Source organism: Hemitrygon akajei, chromosome 31 (assembly GCF_048418815.1).
Source record: "Hemitrygon akajei chromosome 31, sHemAka1.3, whole genome shotgun sequence".
Lineage (NCBI taxonomy): Eukaryota > Metazoa > Chordata > Chondrichthyes > Myliobatiformes > Dasyatidae > Hemitrygon > Hemitrygon akajei.
The window spans coordinates 8,994,635-9,007,164 of record NC_133154.1 but is presented as its reverse complement, the minus strand read 5'-3'; the positions used below and the strand labels follow the sequence as shown (position 1 = coordinate 9,007,164).

General features: G+C 43.3%; 1 protein-coding gene across 2 annotated transcripts in view; it reads right to left on the bottom strand.

Annotated features, from left to right (window-relative positions):
• LOC140719391 (voltage-dependent T-type calcium channel subunit alpha-1I-like) overlaps nucleotides 1–12,530 on the bottom strand; it is a 542,293-nt gene that overhangs the window by 42,278 nt on the left and 487,485 nt on the right. For both annotated transcript variants that reach the window (XM_073034006.1, XM_073034007.1), the window contains exons 25-26: nucleotides 9,212–9,321; nucleotides 2,354–2,487 (exon numbers count right to left, since the gene is read on the bottom strand). In XM_073034006.1, coding sequence (XP_072890107.1) covers nucleotides 2,354–2,487; nucleotides 9,212–9,321 — 244 coding nt within the window. The remainder of the gene's footprint in view (nucleotides 1–2,353; nucleotides 2,488–9,211; nucleotides 9,322–12,530) is intronic.

Below are 12,530 nucleotides of genomic sequence, written 5' to 3'. Positions count from 1 at the left end.
GAGTCCATAAGTTATGGAATTAGTTCAGTGTTGGGGTGAGTGAAGTTATTCACTCTGGTTCAGGAGCCTGATGGTTGAGGGGTAATTGTCCCTGAACCTGTTTATGTGGAGCCTAAGGCTCCCAACCCTCCTTCCTGATGGCAGCAGTGAGAAGAGAGCAAAAGGGCTTTGGTCATCAGTTGAACCCACATTCGATTCCAATGACTTTAACACGGCCAAACGTATTTGAGTTCAAAGTTCAAAATTCAAAGTCTGAAGTAAATTTATTATCAAAGTATATATACGTGTCACCATATACTACCTGGAGGTTCATTTTCTTGCAGGCATTCAGAGTAGAGTAGAGAAATACAATAGAATCAATGAAAAAACAAGACTGACAAACAATCAATGTGCAAAAGAAGTCAGATTGTGCAAATAAAAAAAAGACTAAATAAGTAAATAAATAACAGTGAGAAAATGAGTTGCAGTTTTTGAAAGTGAGTCCATAGGTTGTGGAATCAGCTCAGGGTTGAGTTGAGTGAAGCTATCCATGCTGGTTCAGGACCCTGATGGCTGAAGGGTAATAACCTGGAGGTTTGGGACTAAGGCTTCTGTATCTCATTTCCAATGGTAGCAGTGAGAAGAGAGCATGGCCTGGATGGTGGGGGTCCTTCATGACAGATGCTGCTTTCACGTGGCAAGACTCCTTGCAGATGTGCTCAGTGGTGGAAATGAACCTAATCTGAGTCCAATACCCTTGTGTGCATCCAACACTTCTGACTGGAGTTCATCTCCTCTCGTAGAAGATCCCAGTGAATCCAGACTCACTGTTTTAATGAAGCTAGGGACGAATTGTGAAGAATAAAACTATAAGACAGAGGCAGATTAAATTGTGCATGCACGAACTGCAGCAAATAACATTTTTATTGTCATTAAGGGGTATAAACCCTGTGCTTCTTCATGGGGAAATCGTTCAGTTCCAGGACTGTAATTTTACACCCATTAAACTCAATCATCAGAAAATCACAGACTGTTAGTTGTGCAGTTTCCTGATGTGCTTGGCTTGTTGTGCTGAGCGTATGGAAGTTGAATATTTATGTTTCTGCAAGGCTGGCTCCCTGATGCAGATCACAAAGGACATATTAATCTATCTCCACAGCCCAAGAGAGTATAGAGGCAAAGAGTTGGCAATGGAGTTATTCAGAGAACTACATCAGGTGTCCTGTGAGTGGTATTGGATGCCAGTTTGATCACTGGGCTCTCTGAAGTACCACTGAGTGTATCAGAGTATCTATCCCTGGAGATGAGAGATTGGGGCTAATTGGATCAGCCTGTCTCAGAGAGTTGGTACCTTTGTGATGGGCTGGTCTCCCACTTGCTTGTATCATTCGCTTAAGTGGTTATCTGAGTGAGGTAGTAAAGTAAAAGATAAAGTTCCTCAGCGATTCAGGAACAGCTTCTTCCCCTCTGCCATCTGATTCCTAAATGGACATTCAACCCATGAACACCACCTCACCACTTTTTTATTTCTGTTTTTTGCACTACTTGTTTTAACTATTCAACAGACATATATATAACTACTGAAATTCAATTTTTTTCATATACTTATCATGTTTTGCATTATACTGCTGTTGCAAATTTCATGACCTATGCCGGTGATATTAAACCTGATTCTGAAATGGATACAGTGCCTTAGGGAGGATTTTCCCATTGGTAGGGAGTCTACAATCCAAGGTACAGCCTCAGAATAAAGAGATGACCCTTTAAAATTGAGCTGAGGAAGTATTTCTTCAGCCAGATAGTGACAAATCTGTGGAATTTGTTGCCACAGAGAACTGTGGAAGACAAAGTCACAGTGTAGTTAAGGCAGAGATTGATAGGTTCTTGATTGGTACGGGGGTTAAGTGTTAACGAGTAGAAGAATGGGGTTGAAAAAATTCAGCTACAATAACTAGCAAAGCAGACTTGATGGACTGAATGGTCTAATTCTGTTCCAATATCTTATGGTCTATGTCCTGACTCTGTTAGAATGCTGACATATGTTCTACCTCTTCCAAATTATTGACTATAGTGTGTTAACACTATAGACCACTTCAATCTCCCCTCTTCTGCTCTGGACTGTAATACAGCAAACTTTGCGATATTGAATCATGCCTTTCTCACCCACCAACAAGTTCCGACAAGTTAGAATGCATGTGAAAATGGACAAAGAGGTGGAAAATGGGAAACAATGATTAACATTGCCCAAATAATATCGATATCTTCCAAGGGATTTAATAGAGATCTTAACCAATACCATTTGCTTTGTCATAAAATAGACACAAGAAAAGATATTAATTCCTGCCATTGTTATTCAAATGAGGGTACAGCTTACCTCTGGTGATCCGGAGAACTCTCATGATCCGGATGATGGTGGGGTTAATGGGAAGGGCTGCACTGATCTCAATCTCCTCCAGTGTAATCCCCATGACCGAGAGCAGAACAATGGCCAAGTCGAGCTGGTTCCACCTGCATGAGAGACAGAAGATATCCTGTAAAGAATGGATTTGGAAAGAGTTTCATTTGGCAAGGGAAGGGACTAGTTACAGAACAGGATGTAAAGGGATTGGACCCAATGAGTGTCTCTGTACTTCCAAATAAAACTTGGACCAACTTCTAGAGATGTGTAGTGGACAGTATATTGAGTGGCAGCATGTTATGGAAACACCAATGCCTTTGGACAGAAAATCCTACAGAAATGGATGTGGCCCAGTCCAAAACAGGTAAAGCCCTCCCAACCATTGAGCACATCTACATGGAGCATTGTCGCAGGAAAATGGCATTCATCATCTGGGACACCAATTACCCAGGTCAGGCTTTCTTCTCACTGCTGCTATCAGGAAGAAGGTACAAGATCTTCAGGACTCCGTACCCGGTTCAGGGACAGTTATTTCCCTGAACGATCAGGCTCTTGAACCAAAGGGGATAACTTCACTCAACTTCACTTAGCTGATCATTGAATGTTCCCACAACCAATGGACTCAACTTTCAAGAACTCTTCATCTCATGTTCTCAATATTTTTATTTATTTATTCATTTATCTGGTATTATTATTTATCCGGTAGCACTCACATCTATAGTGATGAAATGCTTTGAGAGGTTGGTCATGACTAGACTGAACTCCTGCCTCAGCAAGGACCTGGACCCACTGCAATTTGCCTATCGTCACAATAGGCAGACTGAATCTCAATGGCTCTTCACATGGCTTTAGACCACCTGGATAATACAGACTCCTATGTCAGGATGTTGTTCATCAACTATAGCTCAGCATTTAACACTATCATTCCCACAATGCTGATTGAGAAGTTATAGAACCTGGGCCTCTGTACCTCCCTCTGCAATTGGATCCTTGACCTCCTAACTGGAAGACCACAATCTATGCGGATTGGTGATAATATCTCCTCCTCGCTGATGATCAACACTAGTGCACCTCTCTATACCCATGACTGTGTGGCTAGGCATAGCTCGAATACCATCTATAAATTTGCTGATGATACAACCATTGTTGGTAGAATCTCAGATGGAGACAAGAGGGTGTACAGGAGCGAGATATGCCAACTAGTGGAATGGTGTCACAGCAACAACCTTGCACTCAATGTCAGTAAGATGAAAGAGCTGACTGTGGACTTCAGGAAGGGTAAGATGAAGGAACACATACCAATCCTCATAGAGGGATCAGAACTGGAAAGAGTGAGCTGTTTCAAGTTCCTGGGTGTCAAGATCTCTGTGGATCAACCTGGTCCCAACATATCAATGCAGTTATAAAGAAGGTAAGACAGTGACTATACTTCATTAGGAGTTTGAAGAGATTTGGCATGTCAACAAATACACTCAAAAACTTCTATAGATCTACTGTGGAGAGCATTCTGACAGGCTGCATCACTGTTTAGTATGAGGGGGTGGGGGGGGGGGGGAGGGCTACTGCACAGGACCAAGAGAAGCTGCAGAGGGTTGTAAATCTGGTCAGCTCCATCTTGGGTACTAGCCTACAAAGTACCCAGAACATCTTCAAGGAGCGGTTTCTCAGAAAGGCAGTGTCCATTATTAAGGACCCCCAGAACCCAGGACATACCCTCTTCTCATTGTTACCATCAGGCAGGAGGTACAGAAGCCTGAAGGCACATACTCAGTGATGCAGGAGCAGCCTCTTGCCCTCTGCCATCCGATTCCTAAATGGGCATGGAACCCATGAACACTTCCTCACTTTTTTATAGATATTATTTCTGTTTTTGCATGATTTTTAATCTATTCAATATATGTATACTGTAATTTATTTATTATTATTGTATATATTTTTCTTCTTCTATATTACGTATTGCATTGAACTGCTGCTGCTAAGTTAACAGATTTCACAACATATGCTGGTGATAATAAACCTGATTCTGATTCTGATTTATTATTATTGTTTCTTCTTTTTACATTTGCACAGCTTTTTGTCTTCTGCACTCTAGTTGAATGCTGTAGTTGGGCAGTCTTTCATTAATTCTGTTATGGTTATTATTCTATAAATTTCTTGAGTATGCCCACAGGAAAATGAATTTCAGAGTTGTATACAGTGACATATATATTTTTTGATAATAAAATTAATTTTGAACTTTGAAATAAGAAATATTGATTGAAATGTTAATTTCCTGCTTCATAATCCCATCAAAACCTGATACAGTTTCATCAGCATGAGTTAGATGTAGAGTAAACCTCCTTCTATACTGTCTTGTGACACACACCCAGAGCAGGTACAACATACTAGTTTCCCTATACACTATCTTATTGTACATTATGTGGGCAGGTAAACTCAAGGGCTATTTAACACCTGTATACCTGCACACCTGCTCTTTAATGCAAATATCTAATCAGCCAATCATGTGGCAGCAACTCAATGTATAAAAGCATACAGACATGGTCAAGAGGTTCAGTTGTTGTTCAGACCAGGCATCAGAATGGGGAAGAAATGTGATCTAAGTGACTTTGACTGTGAAATGATTGTTGGCGCCAGATGGGGTGGTTTGAGTATCTCAGAAACTACTGAACCCCTAGGGTTTTCACGCACAACAGTCTCTAGAGTTTACAGAGGGTGGTGCAAAAAACAAAAAGGCATATGGTGAACAGCGGTTCTGTGGGAGAAAATGCCTTGTTTATGAGACAGGTCAGAGGAGAATGGCCAGACTGGTTCAAGGCGACAAGTAGACGTCAGTAACTCAATTAACCATGCATTACAACAGTGGGGTGCAGAAGAGCTCTGAATGCAAAACACAGTAAACCTTGAAGTGGATGGGCTACTGAAGCAGAAGATCACAAGCATACACTTAGTGGCTACTTTATTAGGTACAGGAGATATGTAATAAAGTGGCCAGTGAGTTTACATGGTGCAATGGAAGCAGAAAGCACTGCAGATACACAGCAGGTCAGGCAGCATCTGCAGAGACAGAAGGGTTAATGATCTGACTCCTTTTCTCTCTCCACAGTTGCTGACCTGTGGGAATATCCAGCATTTTCTTTCTCCCTGTTTCTCTTTTCAGATTTGCGAGCTCTTGATGTAGAGCTCCCTCTGTCAAACACTCCCAGGGCAGTTCGCGGCTCCAGACTGCAAGTGTCTGGAGGGTTCTGCCTGACCTGAATGCTGTGACTCCTCTGTGACTAAGAGTCCCTGGAAAAGGAGTACGTGGATTCTACAGGTACAACGGGGGCTTTCTGGGAATAGTGGGCTCGAAAGTTTTCTGTATAGAGATGACCACGTTATACCCATTTTTATTTACCTAGAGATACAGCATGGAACTGACCCTACCGGCCCAATGAACTCCAGATGCACAGCAACCCGACCTTTTTAACCCTAGCCCCGCAGGGCAATTGCCGATGACCAATTAACCCACTAACCTGTACTTCGTTGGAACGTAGGATCAAACCAGAGCACCCGGAGGAAAACCAAATTTCCTACAGGCAGCGTCGGAATTGACCTCCGAACTCCGACGCCCCGAGCGGTGAGAACATCACGCTAACTGCTACGCTACCGTAGCCCCACAGTATTTATTTATTGACTGTAAATAGCACATGTTTTAATACTGTGATGCTGTAATCACTGAATAAATCTACTTTGGGAAAGGCAATGAAAGGTCAGGGGAGCACAATCCCTCTGTGATGCCTCAGTCCTGCCCTGTCACAATCTACCCGGGGTAGATCGAATTAATTGCAGCAAGAAGTTGCACTGAAGCAGAATTGGCTTAGACTCAAAATTATGATGGCAAACAGTTTAGAGAAATATTTTTATATTGCAGGGACTAAAATAACTGAGATGAGGGATAATAATAACGATAAACAGGAAAACAGTGATTATGTCCCGGAGGGAATAGGAAGTCAAAGCAGGGAAGCCATAAGCCCTGAATTGATGTGTCTGATCCATCACTTCTCATTAACGTTGCAGAGCTCACAAAGTCTCCTGATGTGTTGGCTGTTAATGACTACACCAGAGTCACTAATAGCTGAACATACACAGACGCTTACCCACACAGGGGTTAATTTGGCAGCTGTAAATCAAAAGCCGTGTATATCAGGGTGAAAGGAGCAGGGTGAAATCCAGATGCTGACTGAATGTTTGATACCCCTACAGTGCTCTTTCCTACGCTTTCTCCCCCGCTCACTCTCCTCACACTTTCTTCCTTTCTATACTCCTCCCTCTCCTTTCTTCCTCTCTCTCCCTTTCCACTCTCTCTCCCTCATTTTCCCTTCCTCCATCTCCCTTCCTCTCCCCACCTCTTCCTCTCTCTCCATTTCCCTCTCCCTCTCTCTCTTTCCCTTCTCTCTCTCTCCCTCCCTCTTCCTCTCCTTTCCATATAGCCATATAACAATTACAGCACGGAAACAGGCCATCTCAGCCCTTCTAGTTCGTGCCAAACACTTACTCTCACCTAGTCCCACTGACCTGCACTCAGCCCATAACCCTCCATTCCTTTCCTGTCCATATACCTATCCAATTTTTTTAAATGACAAAATTGAACCTACCTCTACCACTTCTACTGGAAGCTCGTTCCACACAGCTACCACTCTCTGAGTAAAGAAGTTGCCCCTCGTGTTACCCCTAAAATTTTGTCCCTTAACTCTCAACTCATGTCCTCTTGTTTGAATCTCCCCTACTCTCAATGGAAAAAGCCTATCCACGTCAACTATCCCCCTCATAAATTTAAACACCTCTATCAAGTCCCCCCTCAACCTTCTACACTCCAAAGAATAAAGACCTAACTTGTTCAACCTTTCTCTGTAAATCTAGTAAATCTCCTCTGTACTCTCTCTATTTTGATGACATCTTTCCTATAATTTGGTGACCAGAACTGTACACAATACTCCAAATTTGACCTCACCAATGCCTTGTACAATTTTAACATTACATCCCAACTCCTATACTCAATGCTCTGAATTATAAAGGCCAGCATACCAAAAGCCTTCTTCACCACCCTATCCACATGAGATTTCCTTTCCATCTCCCTCCCTTCCCCTCTCTCCTCTCTCTCTCTCTTTTTCTCTCTCTCTCAGCAGCAGGAGCAGAGAACTATGAATTGAATAAGAGTACAGAAGGTTCAAGCAGGGTGGCCGTTGTTGGGAGTAGGCCAATGGCGATGTTAGGAGTGTCAGGCTTTGACTCAAGAGGCTGAGGCCAAAGAAACAGGTTGGAAGGGTTAGTTTTTTCTTTGGTTATGCTGATTTGGTCTTGGTTGTCCATTGTACAGTGCAGGCAGGATGGCAGATATGGCAGTGGAATGCTCCTCCTGTAGGATGTGGGAATTCATGGAACCCAAAAGTCTCCCTGATGACTACACCTGTGGGAAATGCAGCCAACTCCAGCTCATGAAAGACCACATTAAGGAGATGGAGCTGGAGTTGGATGAACTTAGATCATCTGGGAGGCAGAGTAATAGCTATGACTTTTGAGCAGGTGGTTCCACCTGGAGTGCAAAATTTGGGTAGTAGATGGATGAACACTGAGAGAGGTAATGGGAGAAGGAAGTCAGTGCAGGGTCCATGTGGCAACCACACAGTCTGGGTTTGGTTTGGGATGGCCAACTGCAGACAATTCAAACCAAACATGTCTAACGCCAGTTTTACTCATCCAATTTCCATTCTGAGGCCTTGTTCAAGGGGAGTCAAAATCAAACCCGCCAGAATGTAATTCTAACCTTGTTCATCTGATAGCAATTGGCTTTGAGTTGGCTTGAAGATTCAAAGATGTATACAGACCCCACCATCCAGACTAAGCTGTCTTCTCACGACTACCATCAGGAAGGAGATACAGGAATCTTAGATCCCGGACCACCAAGTTCAGGAACAGTTGTTATCCTTCAACCATCAGGCTCTTGAACCAGCAGAGATAACTTCACACATCAACTCTGGACCGATTCCAGAACTTACAGACTCACTTTCAAGGACTCTACAACTCATGTTCTCAGTACTATTTGTTTACTTTCTATTTGCACAGTTTCTCTTTCTTTGTACACTGATGTTAGTCAGTCTTATGTATCGTTTTTCATAAATTCTATTGTATTTCTTTATTTTACTGTAAATACCTGCAAGAAAATGAATCTCAAGATAGTACCCGGTGACATATTTGTACATGGATAATAGATGTACTTTGACTTCAGACTTTGGCTTTGTTCCCATGAGCTTCTGTGCATTGGAGCTCCACTGTGAGATATAAAACATTGCCCCATGCTGTCCATAGTCGGAGTTCTGCCAAGGGTTTACTCAGTACTTGGCTTTCTGTTCCTGCAGCTTTGGAACGGGACCATACAATTTGGCCTTGGGCTTCCTACGATCAGATCTCCTCGGCAGAAACTCGGAATTCAGCATCCTGCTCCTGAGCTTCATCTGAGTGGGCTTTTCGGTCTGTTTATTCGGTGCTGCATTGGGACATCTCATTCAGGAACAACACCATGTGAGGAACATTATAGTACTTGAGAGGGATCTTCAGAGACAGCAGGAGCAATACGGGGCAGCAAGTTCCTAACACTGCTTTTCCCTTGCTGGAAACCTGGGCCTGAGCTGGATAATCGGAAATTGGAGGCGGTGGGTTTGGGAAGACTGATCTTCCCTCCCCCAATGGGCCTCTTGTCTTACCCCCTCCTGGGAAGTGTGTTTATGTGATTTATGGTCAGGAATGGCAACTACAGTCAAACAGCCACTCTGTCAGCAAATAAAAGCTCTTCCTTACCTGTCCTTGAAGAACCTCCGCAATCCGAAAGCCACAAGCTTGAGAATTGCTTCCAGCACAAAGACGGTCGTGAACATGTAGTTACAGTACTTGAGAGTGACCTCCAGGGACTGTGGGAGGAAACAAGCGGATAACTTCAGCAAATATCTAGACTCTCTCCAGGGATACACACCCGTCAGGTTGGACTCCACAAGCACTGCCTTCAACGTGAAAGTTCGAAACTTGGCAATCTCTCCTCCTCATAATCTCCTCTCTTGAGAAGAGAACATAAATAATAACTTTCATTTATATAGTGCCTTATACATTTCTAAGTCATTCTAAAATTTCAGTGCAACCAATTAAATATATTTTATGTGTACTCACTTTTGAAATGAGACTGCAACGTTTTTAAGAGATTAAAGGGATTATTTGTTACATGCACATCGAAACACACAGTGAAATGCAGCTTTTGCGTCATAGTTTGTGATGTACCTGGGGAATCCTGCACATGTCCCAGTGCATCAGGTGGCAACATAGGATGCCCAACAACTTTTTAACCCTTACCCATACGTTTGTCTGGAATGTGGAAGAAATTTTGATCAACCAGAGAGGTAACCTATGCGGTTAGGAGGAATATATACCTTACAGAAAGAAGCAGGAATTGAACCCTGATCTTCAGATTACTGGCACTGTAAAGCATTTCGCTAACCGCTATGCTACTGTGCTGGCCTTCTGCACAGCAAGATTCCACAAAGGCAGAACTTATTTATTTGTTGAGGTACAGTGCGGAATAGGACCTTCTCGCCCTTTGAGGTGCGCCGCCCAGCAACCTTGCGATTTAATCCTAACCTAATCACGGGACAATTTAGAATGTCTAGTTAACCTACCAACCGGTGCATCTTTGGACTGTGGGAGGAAACCAGAGAACCCAGAGGAAACACGCGGTCACAAGGACAATGAACAAACTCCTTCCAGGCAGCGGTGGGAATTGAACCCTAAACGTCCCCAGTGGATGGTAGGGAAACCCTTATGATCCTGTCAGCTGTTCTCACAGTTCTTTGTTGGGACTTCCGGTCCAAAGCTCAGCTGCTCCCATACCAGATGGAGATGTGATTTGTCGGTGCGTTCTCAATGGTGCTCCTGTAAAATTCAGTTAAGATGGCCTCTAATCCAGGCAGCATCCCGGTAAACCTCTTCTGCTCTGTCCCCAAAGCCTCCATGTCCTTCTGTGTGTTGTCCACTGCAATAATCCTCAACATGACACATTCTCATATCCACACTCTATTGGATTGGGAGTTCCATGACCTGGATCCAGTGACAATGAAGGAACAGTATTATACATCTGATTGAATTGGAGGGGAACATGAAGATTGTAATGTTATTATGTACCTGTGCCTCCCTTGATAATGAAGCTCATGGTGTCAGAATAAGGAAAATTCATCTTACACATGGCTCATAATGCACTCATGGTGTGTCCGGGGTATAGAGACTGAACGCTCTTCTGCACACCACTGTTATAACATGTGGTTGTTTGAGTTACTGTCACCTTCCTGTCAGCTTGAACCAGTCTGATCATTCTTCTCTGACCTCTCTCGTTAACAAGACGTTTTCACCCACAGAACAACCACTCACTGGATGTTTTTTTTGTGGTTTTTCCCACCATGTGCAGGAGATCAGCAGTTTCTGAGATACTCAAACCACCCCATCTGGCACCAACAATCATTCCACAGTCAAAGTCATTTAGATCAAATTTCTTCCTGATTCTGATATTTGGTCTGAACAACAACTGAACCTCTTGACCATGTCTGCATGCTTTTATGCACTGAGTTGCTGGCACATGATTGGCTGATTAGCTGTTTGAGCAGGTGTGCTTAATAAAGTGGTCCCAGAGTGAAGAATGTCTAGGGTAGCTGGTTAGGCTCTCGTTGCAAATATTTATCACTTGTTCTTGTGTGTCACCAATGCTACTTGTTATTTATCTGCCATGCCTTGATGCTTCCTCTGTCTTGTTGCCTTTGGATGTGTTTTCCTTCATTATCTGAGGAGTTGAATATCAGTGAGATCTCCACTTCTGATCTTGGATGGAAGGAAGGTCATTGGTGAAGCAGCTGAAGATGGCAAGGGCCTAGGACACTGCCAGAAAGATCTGCAGTGATGTCCAAGGGCGGGTATGGCTGTCTTCTGCCCTCCCACAACCACTCACAACTATCTTCCGTATAAAATATGATTTGAACGATGAGAACATAGAATAGTACAGCACGGTATAAGCACATGATGTGCCATCATTTATAAACCTACTCCAAGATGAATATAACCCTTTCTTACTACACAGCCCATAACCCTCCACTTCTCTTACATCCACATGCTTACCTAAGAGTCTCTTAAATGCCCTTGCATTTAAACTTTGCCACCAATGCCAGCAGTGCATTCCAACCACCCACCACTCTCAGTGGAAAAAGCCTGCCTCTGACATCCCCCCTCAACTTTCCACCACTCACTTTAAACAGATGTCCTCTGCTACCCCTGCCATCCTGGCAAAAAATGTAACGGCTGACAGCCACTGAGGCCACGTGTTGATGCCATGGAGACACAAAACACTAAAGATGCTGGACTTTGGAGATACCAACAATTTGCTGGAGGGACACACTCACAAAATGCTGGAGGAACATTTCCTGATGAAGGTTCTCAGCCCCGAAACATCAACTGTTTATTCCCCCTCTATATATGCTGCTTGACTTGTTGAGTCCCTCCAGCCTTCTGTGCACGTATTGCTCAAGCTTGCCAAGCATTTGCAGAATCCCTTGCATTTATGATTTTCAGGAAGAACTCAATGAATCAGACAGCATCTGTGGGAAGAAACGAACTGCTGACACTTTGGGTCGAAAAATCTGCATCGGAACCAAACTGACAATCCTCCCACAGATGCTGCCAACCTGCTGAGTCCCTTCAGCAGATTGTTTGTTGTTCCCTTTGTCAATCATGCCATGATACAGAAAACAATCCTTCCCACATCACCTCTGGAGTCGAGAATCTGGATCCAGGAGGCTCTGGCAAAATCTCAAACTGAGCACTAGCTCATAGGTAAATGTTTAGTGGAACAATCAGAAACATCTTCTGCCACTTCCTTGCTGAGAGTAGTTCGATAGGTTGGTAATTAGATTTATCTGGCTCTTTGTGGACACAATGTACTAATTGTGGACAAACACATCTCATTACTTGTGTAATTATTCTGCAGGTTATAAAATCCCAGTTCACCAGTATTAAATTAACCTGCAAACACAGCTTATGTGTAACTACATGCCTACCTCAATGAATTCATTCGATTTAAGATACTGGGGGG